The 16198-nt window shown below is 37.1% G+C and overlaps 1 protein-coding gene across 1 annotated transcript in view; it reads right to left on the reverse strand.

The window, feature by feature from the left end:
- Window positions 1–845: 845 nt before the first annotated feature.
- Window positions 846–16198, reverse strand: part of LOC149783986 (uncharacterized) — a 36260-nt gene continuing 20907 nt past the window's right edge. The window contains exons 3-4 of the mRNA XM_089932092.1: window positions 12358–12639; window positions 846–4194 (exon numbers count right to left, since the gene is read on the reverse strand). Coding sequence (XP_089788218.1) covers window positions 3809–4194; window positions 12358–12637 — 666 coding nt within the window. The 5' untranslated portion in view covers window positions 12638–12639 and the 3' untranslated portion in view covers window positions 846–3808. The remainder of the gene's footprint in view (window positions 4195–12357; window positions 12640–16198) is intronic.

Here is a 16198-nt window from a genome sequence, read left to right on the forward strand (position 1 = left end):
ACTTATTGTCCATCCTTGTGTTTGCAGGTGTATATGCTTAACATAATGCACTCCAGATTCTTAATGTGTTGGTTCTAAACCGATTGCTCTAGTGATAACTGGCTTACTACAGCAAGTGTAGATTTTGACTTGGATTGATCAGCACTTGGCTCCATCGAACACTAATAAGTCTTTGAAATAATCGCAAAAGACAGAATTATTACTCCTTTAAATTATTCTTCTTTAGAATCATGTAAGATTGGCCTGTCGTGGTCTCTTGATAATTGTTGTGCTGCTAATAATTCGGAAATATTTTTCTGCAATCTCGCAGACTAACAATAAATCACAACCATCTATATGATTGGTACATTACATTTTAATTCTGAATTTCATTGAGGAGCTAAATTACTTTTCTCCTATCATTAAGCGAGCTGGAACAAAGGAATTAATGTATAACAACCATGGTAGCGAAAATGGCGGAAGAGTGTGAAATGTTGACAATATTTCCATCACCTCTCACCAGAACAAGCAGCCAACGTTTAATACAGCTTAGTAGTACTGGTGGTAGTAAAATCTTTAACTTTTAGTAAATGGAGAAATACTACTATTTACAAAACAAATCGCCAGGAGAAACTTAATTTATAACAATAGTGCTCTCCCATGTTTGCTAATTGTGCGTAAGTTTCATTGCTGGATAATGGATTCCCATGCTTGCGTACACCCCACAGAGCAGCCCCTTCTAAAACATATAATTCCGAAACATTAGATTCCGGATTATTTTGAACATGGTTTACATATGTTCAAAAACTCCAAACTGTGACAGAATCATAGGCTGATTAGAAAAGCAAAAGACATATGATGTGAACTGAGTTTATCGGTTTTATTTTATATCGTAGACCTTAAATGATTATATCAGTATAAATCATGAATGTTTGTAGGAAACAAAAACCATCTCGATGGTGATAAAGCAGACATAAAGATACTTGATCTATCCATTACATAAGATAATATGCTAATTACAAACTGATGTTTAAAGAAAAATACAACACGATGAACTGAAAATTTAATAAAATTAGCGCCGACAGATATTCCTCTGTCCAACGTACCAACACTACTCATATGCAATGCTCATGGTTGAACAATGGGTTTCATAAATACATAATAAATAACATTATTTTTCTGTCTGGAGATTGTATAATATGAACTATACAGAGATTCAAATCCGCATGTTCGACCTATTAATAAATTCCCATCTAAGGACACATTAATTCTGGATGCCTAAGACATACATCTTCAAGGTTATGTATGCTGTGCAAGACTGCTTATACTACCTACTTTGAGGCATCGTGTCTGCTGATGTGTACATGGTCGAGATGGTATATGCATTGATGCTTACAGGAACGGAGATGGCCTTACGGACCCTGACTATAAGTTCAATAGAGTACGAAATATACATTCTCTAACCTAAAAGGTGATGTTATTTGTTATGGAAATTAGGATACCTGTTAGTGGCGCATAAAGTGTTGTTCGTAAATATATGATTGTACAAATGTTACTACAGCTAGAAATATAACACACTAGGCCAAACCAAACACTTTGCACACTTGCAGGACACTTCCTCGTTTGCTCTCAGTTCATTATATGTATGTCTTCCGTCCTGACCGCTTCCTCAACTCTTGCCAACATGATCGTGAATTAATTAATAATGTGTATCATGTAAAGGAACTAGCACACTGAAAAATTAATTTGCAATTGCTTTAGTCTGGATATATAATTTCGATTTTCTCAGCAATAAAATACACTTTAGCTAGCTGAACACTTGTCCATTACTCCTGAGAGAATACTCTAGAGAAAATGAAATCGGTATGAATTATTTTAGAATTAATAATACATACTGACAAACCGCTATGTGGCATGGATGGCATGGATGTGGAACCTTCACAAAATCTGATTAGCTGATGCTTAGAAAATGAAGCAAAAGAAAAACGTGTCATTGTATCTGGAAAGGACCAAAACTATTTAAACTTTCTCCACTAAAGAAACTTTCTTGAGATGATTTGTCCAACTGCTGAGGATTACCTTTTAGTATATGTTCAACTATAATCCTCAACCCACTGAAGGCATAGAAAGAATTAAATATGCTCAAACAAACATAAATATGTCTCACAAATAAACGAGTACTGCCGAGATTATTGTCGTGGTATACTTTAACCTGTCTTTAAAGCAGGCACATCACTATGAACATACCTAAACCTCCTGATGAAAGATCTTTTAGAGATTTGTTTGTAATTAATCAAGCAATTTAATACGCTTATTTGGATATTACAATTTGTCATACATGTACTTCAGAAGACGGAGGACAATGAACCGTGACGTTTTCAGAATTGTAAAATATCTATATCCAACATACTAAATGCATCTGATAGTTTGTCAAACAATGTCTAACTCTTTCGTGTACACAAATCAACATGGAGATTTAAAGTGTTAGGACAACGAAATATTGGCTACACACTTTCAGGCATGCCACATATAAACTCTTGAATTTCTCCCAAACGATTTTCGAATAAAGTCAGATTGTAATACTCTTTAAAAGATCTTGTCTGTGATCATATTGTGTAAATGCTTTGCTTGTAAACACAATTAAAGATATTGCTTTAAATTCATCATCTTCTCCTTGTGTAGTGTTTGAAGTGTTTGTCTTGTAGAGTGTAATATGCATTATTGAAAGCAAACATTTCTAATACATTTTGTTTTAGATGGAAGTCCCCCCAGTAGCAGGGGTATATTAGTTGTTGTGACTGTTTTCTTACTGCTTTGCGTATTTTGTCTTTAGTTTTCTTTACACTTAAAGTTGTATTTAGCTATATCGTTCTGCTTTAAACTTCAAGGTACTTTTAATTAAAATGTAATATTTGCATACATATTTACATGTATGTGATCTTAAATGCTGTCCTGCATTACAAATACGTCCAGAACATACATACTAATACTATATGTGGGCATACGTATATAGTTTTGGTCAAGCTTTTCTGATTATCCATGTATATTTGTATTTGTGTATGCTAATAGCACAATCGTTTGGGGCAGTATATTTCTTTGCATGTGTCGTTTATTGAGAAATATATTTAGGACGTATTATGAGCAAAAATGCAAGATTCTCATTAACCAGCTTCGTAATTAAATGTGTATGCATGTATATAAATTATGTGCAGGAAGATACCCGTGCATGTAATTATCTTGGTAGTTTTCTTGCATTTTATTATTGTTAACATTAACGAATGGTTAGCTATTTGCGGACTTAATGCTGTTTCTCAGCGCATGATAAGCCATACGTGGTAGCCTGTAAAACTGATGATAGTAGAACCCTAGAGAATCCTGATAAGAACTGCCAACCCACCGGACGCTATTGGCAGGCATTGACCTCGCACACAGGGATGAGATGGCAGTGACATGTAAAGGCGAACGATTAAGACCAGCCAGCCAACGGAAGCCCGAATACACGATATATGTCATTTATGATTTGTACCCGTGTGTCGGCATGTATATATTTCCGATTGTTAAGTTTAAATTAAATAATATCTTGTTTATAGTAGGCAAAATACTTAAACAAGTTTTACTTATTATGCAAATACTCACAAGACCTTAATAACTTTTATAAACCACTATGTCTAGAGCGAGGGGAAGATTTCGTAATTAATTCGCTTAAATGTATGCAGTCTGACAAACTCACTGATTCATTGGTTATATATTGCATTAAATTACAAAAGAATTTAAAGTTCTTGATTTGTCGAGATGGTTTTGGAACCCAAGGACTAAAAAACACTAAATACTAGTAAGGATTATCCGAAGGTATCTTTGTTTCTGCTACCTTCAGTCGTCTGCTAATAAATTTAAATTTTGTTTCCCATGATAGCTGGGAGAAGTTAATGTCATCTTCATACCCTGTCACTGTGCGACCGCGAGAAGATGATGCTTTTATTACTTTTGAGCTGAAATAGGCCAGTTCAGCTTGTTTGGATGATAATCCAACCAAGATTGCCTGTTTAAGTCCACATGTATCCGCAACTTTGAGATGTAAGAAAAATGCTGGGTACATTTTGTCGCTGGATGTCCTTACCTCCTTGAATTGTTGTATAATGTATTCCTCACATATACTTAGAATTCTTTGATATTCAAATTTTCGTGCAATACTGGTAACTGGTTCAAGATTTCTGTCTGAAAATAAGTTAAACAAACTTGTTTGTTATATCAATCTCATAATACTTATATCAGTCTAATATTATCACATTATTTACTCTGATTTAAATGTATCAGCAGTATATACGTCAGCTCTCTCTCTCTCTCTCTCTCTCTCTCTCTTTCCCTCTCTCTCACTCCCTCTCTCTTGATCTTTCCGTAGTTACGATCAACGATATATATAGATATATAGAGAGATAGATCGATAGATAGATATATAGATAGATGGATAGATGGATGGATGGATGGATGGATATATAGATAGATAGATAGATAGATAGATAGATAGATAGATAGATAGTGTTACATATATCTGATTTAATTTATATTTATTATACTTTAATTGTTTGTTTGTCAGTTTTTTATTTTTCTTACGTGCTATTGTAATGTACATTTATTCACTAGAGATGATACATTTTCAGAAAATTATTTGACCTTAACTGTTAGTTTATAAACACCAGGTGTTGATCGAAATTTTGATCTTGATTCAATATTAGCAAATAAAGTTCCATTTTATTTTAAAATGATTGGTTGTTTCCATGGTCATAACGAGCCTACAGTGTTTAAGATATAAACAACTTATTTTATTTAGAGAAAATTATTGGTCTAATCAAGACTATATTCTGTGTACTTGATATAAACATGATCACGTGACTCCCCCTTTGATTTCGCAATTCTAGTTTTTCCATAAGTACGCATTTGTTAGATTTAATAGTGATGTGTAAAGAGAGATTTCTCAGTTTAGACTTGGTATCAAGTTGTTTTCTTTGTTGTTGCCATATTTTGAGTTAATTATCTTCAGACCATTTGGATTTCAAAAGGACTAATTCTTAATTCTCTGGAAACCTGTCATGGACAACACAAGTTAAAATCATGGATCCACTTTTGTGTTTCCAAACAAATGGCAGCCATATATACACTACATTTGGATCAGTGCACGTATCAAGTTTCATTAAGAAAACCATCACTAAACATTACAAAATGCCCCGTTTTACTTAGGAAACATTTTCCCCATACAAGAGACATCAGATGATCTGATCGTTTACTTATATAAGATCAATAAGAGCACGATGCCGATTGGATAATCTTATCAAATGAACTGTTGCCGTGTCTAAAAGAAGAGGATTCTTAAAAGCTGAAGAACGTTTAAATATAAAATATGTTTTTGAAGTGATGACGACAATTTTAACAGTGGGACAATTTTCATAATAAAAAAGAGAGATCTACAGATTAATTTAATTTCGATTTGTATTCGAATGATAATGTAAGTATCACGCAGCACATATCGCAATATAATCAGCTTGGATATGTATGCAGTAAACATATTCCGTTTCAAATGAAGTGAGTTACGTTGTCTTTCATAAACTAGGAAACTTCGTCCTGCATGTTGTACACTCGGTTACACTCAGGGTTCTTTTAGCCAACTGTACATTTTAGTTTTTAAGAAAAGTTTATTTCAAGCGCGATTCTCTACAAATTCGATTTTTTTACAAACTTGGATATCAGTCAAACCATATCTGCAAAACAGCATTACAAACTCCGCACTTACGAACAATATTTAACTGTGTAAACATCTTTCAACCAAAAGAGAATCAGATGAATTTGAAACAAGATCAAGGTAAAGCCAATCATGTCACATTAAAATGAAGCTAATTTTGACAAAACTAGAAACCCTAAAACAACCAGTTAAAAGGTCCAAAAATAATACCGAGATCGTCATCCTCAATGATTCTTATGCTGTAATATTATACAATAAACAATTCCACATTAAAGTTCTGATGAAGATTGCTGATATTGTACAACAATTTTGCCAGCCAAGACTATTTAAATCATCATCCAACCAAGAACAATGTTGGTGTCTCTTGAGTACTGGGCGTAGTTAGTATATGATATGGGTTGTTAAACTTGCTTAAAAATGGTTGACAGACTTTAAAATATTATCTTAGCTGCCGTTATTTCTGAAATCGAAATAAATGAAAATATATCATATATCCAACGCATTGTGTGGCAATATGATTTCAGGGTGCCATAATTTTCAAATCTTTCAAGTGAAATACAATTTTAAAAAATTAAGACCAGCAACACATTATGTCACAGTGCAAAGGGGAATTGTCATAACATATTAACGATATATTTAAACAGAACAAGTCTGAAAAGAATTACAAACAGTTAGTGATATATTTTGTGTGCTAACGAGATAATGTTAGATAGGGAAAGGCGATAAAATCACAATTCAATATTTTCATATCCAAATGCAACTTCTTTTTCTGCTAATACATAACAAAATGTTCAGCGCGTTGCTACAAAGGAAGATAATATCATAATAGTTTTCTCGGAAGCAAAAAAGCAATGTGCTTTTTAGTTAACATTTCTAATTAAAAAAATGCATACTCTATTACCAAGGAGCGTAAGACGTTTTAAACTTTTATAATATCATTACAAGTTCTTTGTTTTCTAATGGTGCACGCCTTCATGTCCGTCTTGCATACATCCTTGAAACGTAGTGAGCGGCGGCCGACCATTCTCATGCCAGTGGCCAACTGTCCATATAGGATGTCCTTTGGCAACCTTCCATCCTCCATGCGTCGGACGTGTCCCAGCCATTGAAGGCGGCGTTCACTCAGCATGAATTACATGCTGAGGGTACTTGCACGCTGAAGGATCTCGATGTGTGGAACAAGGTCTTGCCAGATGATTTTCAGGATGCGTCACTGCTATATAGAAGAGTGCTGAGAACGCAGGCCTGGTAGACGTGGACCTTGGTGTGCTCTGTCAGAGCTTTATTCCTCACACCCTCTTCGTTAGTCGTGCCATGATTGCCTTTCCGAGCCTTCTGTCCAGCTCCATATCAAGCGAGAGAGTGTTGCTGATAGTTGACTCCAGGTAAGTAAAGTTGTTGACTGCTTCCAGGGTGACAACGTTGATTTTGATGGAAGGGGCAATGGTTGTGTCTTGCACGTTGACATTTGCTTTTTCCAAGCTGATGGTGAGACCAAGCTGCATGCAGGCATCAGCAAAATGGTTTCCCAGTCTATGGAGGGCTTCCTCGGTGTTGGTCGCAAGAGCTGCGTCATCTTCACAAAGCATCTCCCTGATGAGCACAGCTCTCACTTTGGTCTTTGAGCGCAGTCGTTCCAGGTTGAACAGCCTCCCGTCAGACCTGGTGTATAGATATATGCCATCCGTGAACGAGTCGAAGGCGTAGGACAGGAGCTGGGAGAAGAAGATCCCAAAAAGTGTTGGTGCTAGCACGCAGCCCTGTTTCACGCCACTGTTAATTGGGAAGGAGGTTGAGGAGGCTCCATCATACAGGATTGTTCCCTTCATATCTGCAGGGGAAAAGAGTATCATGCTGAGGACTTTTTGGGGGGCAACCGATCTTACTGAGAAGTTCAAAAAGGCCCTTCCTGCTGACCAAGTCAAATGCCTTGGTGAGGTCGATGAACATCATGTAGAGTGGTTGACCTTTCTCTCTGCTCTTCTCTTGGAGTTTCCGCAGGAAGAAGATCATGTATGTCGTCGACCTGCCTGCTCTGAAGCCGCACTGGGATTCCAGGTACACACGGTCCGCCAGAAACTGCATCCTGTTGAGTACGATGCGGGCGTACAATTTACGAACGATGTTCAGGAGCGAGATCCCTCTATAATTATTACAGTCAATGCGGTCGCCCTTGTGTTTGTAAAGGGTCACAATTGTGGCATTGCGCATGTCTTGGGGTACTGCTCCTTTCTCCCAGCAGAGGCAAATTAGCTCTTGCAGTGGTTTAAACAATGTTGGTTTCCCACGTTTGATATCTTCGGGCGGGATGGTGTGACTACCTGGTGCTTTGTCGTTTGAGAGGGAGTCGATTGCTTTGCTGAGCTCCTCTAAGGTTGGCACTTTCTCGAACTCTTCCATGGTGGGCAGATTATTTATACTGTTGAGGGCTGCATCGGTGACTGACGTTAATCGGGAGTATGGCTCTGACTAGTGCTCCACCCATCTGGTCATCTGTTGCCCACGGTCTGTGATCTTCTCTCCCATCAGAGATTTCAGTGGAGCGACCCATTTCACTGCAGGGCCTAGAGCCTGCCTGATGCCACTGTACATACCTTGGATGTTTCAGGAATAGGCACTGCGCTGGATCCCTTCCCTCAGTTGTTGTCAGTACTCGTTCGCACACTGTCTAGCGATGCATTGGGTGTTACTTCGGGCACTTATGAGAGCAGCAAGCGTCCGTCCATTATGGCATTTTTCGTAAGCTATTAAGACTTTTAGTTTCTCCTCGATTTGTGGTTCCATCCTTGATAGGTGTTCGTTGAACCAGTCCTTTTTGGGCAGTTCCTTCTTGCCAAACGTACTGTAGATGGCACCCTTCATGGCGTTCCACTTGGATGTAGCATCGTGCTCAGGCAGGTCCTGGAGAGCCTTGTCCAGGGCGGACACATACTCCTCCACTTGGCGGGGACTGACATCTGCGCAGTGTTTATCCTAGGGCGTCCTTTTGGTTTTGAGCGGTGTAGTGTGTTTGACTGTAGTCGCACTCTGCTGCTCACGAGAGCATGGTTGGTGTCGCAGTCTGAATTGTGGTTGGTTCTGGTGGAGAGGACGCTGTTAAGGGCATAGCGCCTGGTGATGACCAAGTCGAACTGGTGCAAGCGACGAGACCTGGGGTGTTTCCATGACACTTTGTGTTGTGGCTTACACTTGAAGAAAGTGTTTGTGACGCACAGGCCATTGTAGGTTCATAGCTCTAGCAGAGTCGGACCGTTCTCTTTGGTCTTTCTAGTGCCATGATATACGAGGAAGGTAGGCCATGACTCGTGGTCCTTACCTAGCATGACATTAAAGTCGCCAAACAGAAATAGTGGTTCGTGTTTGGGGCATCCTTTAATCTGTTCGTCCAGCTGCCCATAGAACTGATCCTTTTTGTCTTCTGACGACGTGAGGGTGGGGGTGTAGACACTGATGATGCTGACAGGACCTGCAGCAGTGGTGAGCCGGGTGGACTAGAGACGCTCAGTTCCCTTGTGGGAAGTTCAACCTAGGTCAGGAGATTGTTTTTGATGGCGAAGCCCACTCCCTGCTGCCAGAGCTCCTCGGGTTCTCGACCCTTCCAGAAGAAGGTGTAGTTTTCCTCTCTCAGGAAGCCACTAGAGGCGAGCCTGATTTCCTGGAGATCAGCTATGCTGATATTTAGTCTGGTGAGTTCTCTATCGATGATGGCCGTCTTTCTGGTGTCGTCCACTTCTCTGAGGTCGTCGGAGCTGCCTGTACACACGGTGCGCACATTCCAGCTTGCAAATAGAAGAGCTGGAGTCTTCTTTATTCGTTTCTTGTTTCTTTTGTCTGGTGTGGAATTATCCTCTGCTTGTCATGCTGAGCAACACACTGAGCGCCAGACACCCACTAGAGCAGACGATGGCTGGTCAACACCTTGTTGACCGGGGGCTGCCCGGCTTGCGGCGGACGATAATCGGACAGTGGGACACGATGATCCATCCCACCGTCAAAGCTGACCCGTGGTGCCCCTTCCTTACGCCAATCGGGTAGGACTTATAACCCGTAAACTGTCAGCTTCCGTGGTGTTTCCTCACTCAGTAGCGAGACTGGATTGTCATCTCCAGGGCGCAAGCCTGGGCGTGGAGTATGGAGATCATGGTCTGCCCAGACGTCAGGATCCCCCTCTTGTCCTTGCTGGTGGGGTCCAAAGGAATGCTGAGCATGACATTTGGCACCAATGCGGATGCAGGAGCTGCCGGAAGGAAGTCGTAGTCGACACCCAGCCGCCTTTGGGGTTCCAATCCGGATTTTCTGTCTGGGTTTACTCTCGTAACCTTTCCTTCTCCCTAAGATATCCAAAAGGCAGTGGAGCCATCATCCAATGGATGGGACTTGGTGGGTTTTGAATCAGAGTTCTCTTCTCCTAGACTAACTGTCTGACAAGGCTAACGAGCTTCATTATCCCGGGTATGGAGTCAGAGTTTCCCTTCTCTTAGACTGATTGCCTGCCGAGGCTAATGAGCCCAGTCTGCCCACCCAGTTATACCACAGGGCACTCGGTTGCGCCACACAGTAGGCTCTGTGAAAACAGGGGACCCCGCGTGAAGGTGCTGCTGTGGACACAATAGTGTATGAGAGGCCATATGCTCGTAACCTCCTGCCCAGAAAAGCGAGACAGTGGTCCTGCGGCGATCACTACACCTGGAAAGGAAAGGCAATGAGACACGCTTCACTTTCCTTTGGCAAGCGGGACGTCAGTCCCAGGCCTCGCACACATGATATAACTACACTGAAAATATATATTGACTAAATATAATGTGTTGCATGTAAATATATGTAGTTTCTATGAAAAGTTAGAAGGTTGGGAAAAAAACGTTTAGGGACGTTTTTAAAAAAATATAATTTTGGTGCGAAATGTTTCTTTGTGGAGACAGGCTAAGAAACTTATTAAAGAAAGATAAATAACCATCGATGATGTTGTACATAATATGATTTATGTAGGCATGCCCATATAATTTTTGAAAAAGTGAAACTAAAGTGATGTCTTCCCAAACTTATACAGGTGTTTCAAGTCTGATTGATTTTAATTGGGTTCAGAGGTCTGTTTGCTTCTCTGTTAAAATGGTTTGGTAGTGCTGCCAAACTCATGTTATCCGACAAACTAAATCAACACGATAGCAATGCATCTGTTTGTTTGTGCCATGATCTGTTTTCTCTTGTTTCTTCACAATTACACGTTTTGAATATCGGCAGCCACATCGTTATGACGCAGTATATTTTCATTAGCTTGTTGGCGTAATCATGCACAGAGACTGACAGACAATGAAATCCATCTTGTGACAACAATCCTAAGCAAAAAATATGGGTGAATCTTACTTATTAGCAGCATACGACGAGTTGTAAACAAAATGTTAATAGACAGTCTTCGTCACAAGCAGTTTGGTGGAATTGCTAGTTTTTCGTACCAAATGTAATAATGCAAGATTAAAATGTTTGTGATTAGGCCAGTTTATTTAAGTGTCATTCCATGTTTTGGTGCGATACATATTTGTATTCGTCTAAAGTCCTTTGTGCCATCAAAATTGTGTATACCTGTATATCGATATTAAGCCCAATTAAACACCATTTTTTTTTTAAATCTACACTTTGACTATCAACATTTTCAAAGTTTGGACCAGGTGGAACAAAACCACGCTAATTCCGTCATTATAGTTCAGTATGACTTTCACTTACAATATACATACATATATATATATATATACATATATATATATATATATATATATATATATATATATATATATATATATATATATATATATATATATATATATATATATTTGAAATTTGGTTATGGTTAAATTATTTCTACAATAACCAGCTTTTCGAGATTAGCATGATATATTTACTTGTGTTTTGTACAGCTCTATCGGCAATTTGTCCAATCAAATATCACAAATTTTGATAAACAACTGTTTCAGTAAGGATTTTGTTATCAAGTAAAAAACGAGAGTTCTAAACCATTTGTACGTCGTTATTGTCATGGTCCTTGTGTGTTTCACTAACTGTATCGTATCACCTTATATATGTTGCAATGGTTTCTTCTAACGTTGAATATATATTAATATTGTTTCCAACGTGTGTCTTCTAGATTGTTTCGCTTAATATTTATCATGTGACAAGATGGGCAAATTACAATTATTCTAGAGCTAATACAATTGTTGCAAATCTACGCTATTACTGTTAAGTTTTTGATCATATATTGAATTGCAGCTTTGCATTCAACAATGATATTTGTGTTGTGAAATGTATGTGTGTTGTGAAATGTAAACGTATTATAGGATATAAGTTGATGGTTTCCTATAGTAAACGTTTGCTTCATATTATAAGTATGGAGTTTCACTTTATTTTATATTGCTAAAGTAGAAGAGAAAGAAAGATTTGTATAATCTCTATATTACTGTTCATTATTATGAAGCATAAACATAAGACATTTGGAAAGACGCATCATGTTTTATAATCTTGAACCAGAGAGAAACGTAATCGGCTCTTAACTTTCACTTTGTGCAATTTACCAGTAGCAATCTTGAAGCATACGTGACAGTTACCAATTGTACCATCTATGTAAAACGTTATGTTCGAACTATGGAATGATTTACCATTAAGCTTCAGGAGACATTTAGGATGTAGACATTCAAGAAACATAATCATGTCTTTATAAGCGAGATCAAGTTCCAGCCGTGATGGATCTGCACTGCTCTTTATCATCTGGGCAAAGACAGTTGATCCCTGGATTAGCAAAAACTTGACAAAGTGTAGCTCTTTTCCTTCTACTATGAGGGTAATATCTGTCATCTCAGATTTCTGGAATAATTCAGGCTGTTTTTCATCTCCTTTGCACTGATCTGCCACAATATGGAAATCTATTGTAGACGCCATAACTGAAATGAGATACAATATGTTAAACTTGTATATATCCTAAAGACAGAAAGATGCCAAGTCTAACGCCGATCTGCCACGAGGAATGTGTTCACGGTCACTAGAAATGAAAAGCATTATTCAGCAAGACTGACGTTACAATATGATGCCAATTAAAAACGCCATTGTGTAAGAGACAATTGTCACTTTTTTTAATATTTTAGTTTAATCAATAAAAACAAACAGTTTTTTAAAGCAATTGATTGAGAAGTTATTACAAGCTATTAATTCGTTCACTGCTATAAAACATTCTAACAAAATTATTATCATCCTTCATCCTATACATGTAACTTTAAAATTGCCTGATACTGCACAATGGACAGACATACAAGTAATTAATAGAAAAGCTTATTGTGGCGAAACCAGATATCATCATTTTGTATTATAATATATACTAAACATTATAATGTTAGTCATTACGTTCAGTATCGCAAAGGCAATGATGATTGTATTTAATAGTGATAAGTTTGCTGCTGAAATCTGTTTCCGGACAAAACAATGTTCACTATCAATTAAGAACTAATTTGCTATCTTCTTTGCACATATATAAGCAGACAAAATGGATACATTACAGTTGAAAATGCAGTTTTGACAAAATATAATCTAATATAGAAATAAATGACATAATTATGTTAATGAAGCATATCAAAATTAAACTGTTATGCATAAATATCGGCGAACATAAGCGTAGAGAAAATTTATAGCATATGTAACAAACCTTCCTTAACGGTCACATTCCCTAAGCAGCAAATATCCTGCCCAGCCGTAAATATTTGTACCATTCTCTTCATTCTGTCTACATGGTTAACTTCTTTTATAACCAATCACTCTTAACATAACACAAGAGATATATCCTTTTTTATGATATCTCACAGTATTCTGAATATGCGAAAATTGAATCAGTGTAACACAGTTGCATTCAAGCGTGAAATATCATTGCTAGAATTACAACGGTTTCGCACTTATATATCATTTACACAATACATTAACACCCAACTCCTACCAACACCCTTGCCATATCTTTTATCAGAGGGAAAACATTCAAAGATTGTCGCTCATAACTCTGTCATCTATTTTGGTATAATTATATGACCTATGAATTGTCTGCTCAGGGGCCTTAAAAGATCAGAGATTGCATGTAGGCATTGTACTCTATTAATTTGATAGCATAGGTTGTAAGTGCATAATGAAAATGCAAAGTCACTATGTACATGTTAAAGGCCTGGCGCAGAAAAGAGTTTGATCATGGTTGATCGAAACGGAAATTTCCTCAAACGTTCTGTGTATAAAGCAAAGTTCTTGTCTTTTTCTTTATAAACAAATTTTATTTTAATAGCTGCCTATCTCTTCAATAATACATCCAGTTGATGTAAAAGCTTTAGTCACCACATCATGCATTTTGATCATATGGTGAATTAAACAAATTAAGCAGAAACTATATAGTAATCGATGTTTATTACTAGGATTACCTAGATTACATTATTGTAATTACTAACTGGTAAGAGAACAATTTAGTCAACTGACACCTGAGCAAGGAATGTGCCGTCTATGTTGGGATACAGAATGACATCAAAAATCGAAAACATATTTAACGTCATATTTGAAATAATACCTTAAACTTGCAGATGTAAGTTTAAGGTTAATTAATCATAATCTCGAAGAACATTGGCTTGAATACATAAATCATTATGATGAGAAGACAATGTGAACAAGTTCGCATGCACATTTATATGGGCTGATTCAAAGCAGTTTCGAAATGTGTTACATTAGGTCATTTCTAGTAAAGTTTAAAAACGTCGTGTGTAAGATACAGCCGCTAAATTATGTGCACGTGTCTGTAATTACAATCATGTTTTATCCCTACCCATGTCAGTTTGACTCATTTACAAAGTCTACGAAGTGCTGAATACGGATGTGGCTTGGCAATATGTTCAAGTTTGGCACATAGGCCTTAAACTTGCGAAAAATGTGTTACACCACCTTAAATATAAGTTGGCATATACGAAATATATTTGTGAGGAAAATATCCAACCCTTTATAAAAAAAAAATTATATATCCGAGCTTAGTCTCTAAAATCATAATTTCACGAGTTTTAGATTTACAGCTGATTTTATCTAACAATGTTCTGAAATTAAAAGCTACACACTTTGGCACTGTATTGAAGAAATACACAGATTAAATAAGCGACCGACACTTCATTCTTTTGTAGGTAGAGGGAGTTTGGAATTGTTTGGGAAAATAAAACATCCCTCTAAATAATGTTGATGCTGGTTTGAAAACAACATATCTTATCTCATCCAATAAAAAAAAGAATCTTAACTGAAACGAAATAAATAATATTCCGGTTCGAAAGAAATATCCCATTTCTATGCCCCCCCCCCCCAAGATAAATTCATTGATCGGTTCCTAAGCTGATTCCAATACTTGATGCTGATGAATTGATGAGGTGATGAACATTTATATTTGAAACTTCTTCGTCTTTCTAATACATTCAAAATAATAAGCAAGCATCACATCCACGCAACACTGGTATATACTGAACACGTTTAATCGTACATTTTAAGTTTTAGTTATGATTCGAATTGAAAAATCACTTTATTTCTATTGTTTTTTTTATCCATTGCTTAAGGTTCAGGCATCAATTTTCTACATCTATATGTTACCCTAAGAAATGAACAACAGTCCCGCAAAGCGCTAAAACTCTATTGGCAAATAAATCTTAGAAATTGAAAATAAAACCATTTCTAAACTGCTGAAACTATAGTCGGGTTTCTTCAGTAATATTAAAATCTTCAAATTAGAGTACGTGGATACTAGATTGGTAACATGTTGGATTAGAACCGGCAAAACATTATATAGTACCAACAATACACTGTAACAAGTTTTCTGGTAGAAACCCCATGGTGATATGACTTTTTGTTTCGGGGAGATATTAGTAAATAAGATTTCCAAGATTGTTGTCATGCTGATAATTTTGGACATATATTGACATTGTTTTCAATTTATAACAAACAAGACGTCATAAGAAGCCTTTTGGTGAAAGCACCATATCGATATGACCATTTTTCAAAAACTAGCCTTGCCAGTAGTTTGAAGATGGTCTATGTGACGGCCATATTGGAAGTCAGATCGAGGTTATATTCATTTACAACCAGTTAGACATAATACTACGTCTTTCAGCGAAATCCATGCTGATATAACAGTTCGATTTTAAGGTAGCTATTCATATGCTGGCTGTCTTGTTAGCGTCAAACCATGTTGATATATCATTTTAGAAGGAGTAGCAAAAACATTTCGTCTTCTAAAATATTAAACAGTTCATCATATGAGAAAAACATTAATAATATGCATACCATTATTCATTCTTTCCGTTCAACCTTAAAAATCAACATTGCCTATTTATATGATATATCTAATTTTTGTAAAACATCAGAAAACTCGTGTATACTCAAATAGAGGTGAAAGGTGATGAAAGTTATGCACAAAGTAGCAATGCATCCTACATGTGATATAACTTGAGC

The sequence above is a fragment of the Sinohyriopsis cumingii genome, chromosome 14, assembly GCF_028554795.1.
Source record: "Sinohyriopsis cumingii isolate HCF-2022 chromosome 14, ASM2855479v2, whole genome shotgun sequence".
Taxonomy (NCBI): domain Eukaryota; kingdom Metazoa; phylum Mollusca; class Bivalvia; order Unionida; family Unionidae; genus Sinohyriopsis; species Sinohyriopsis cumingii.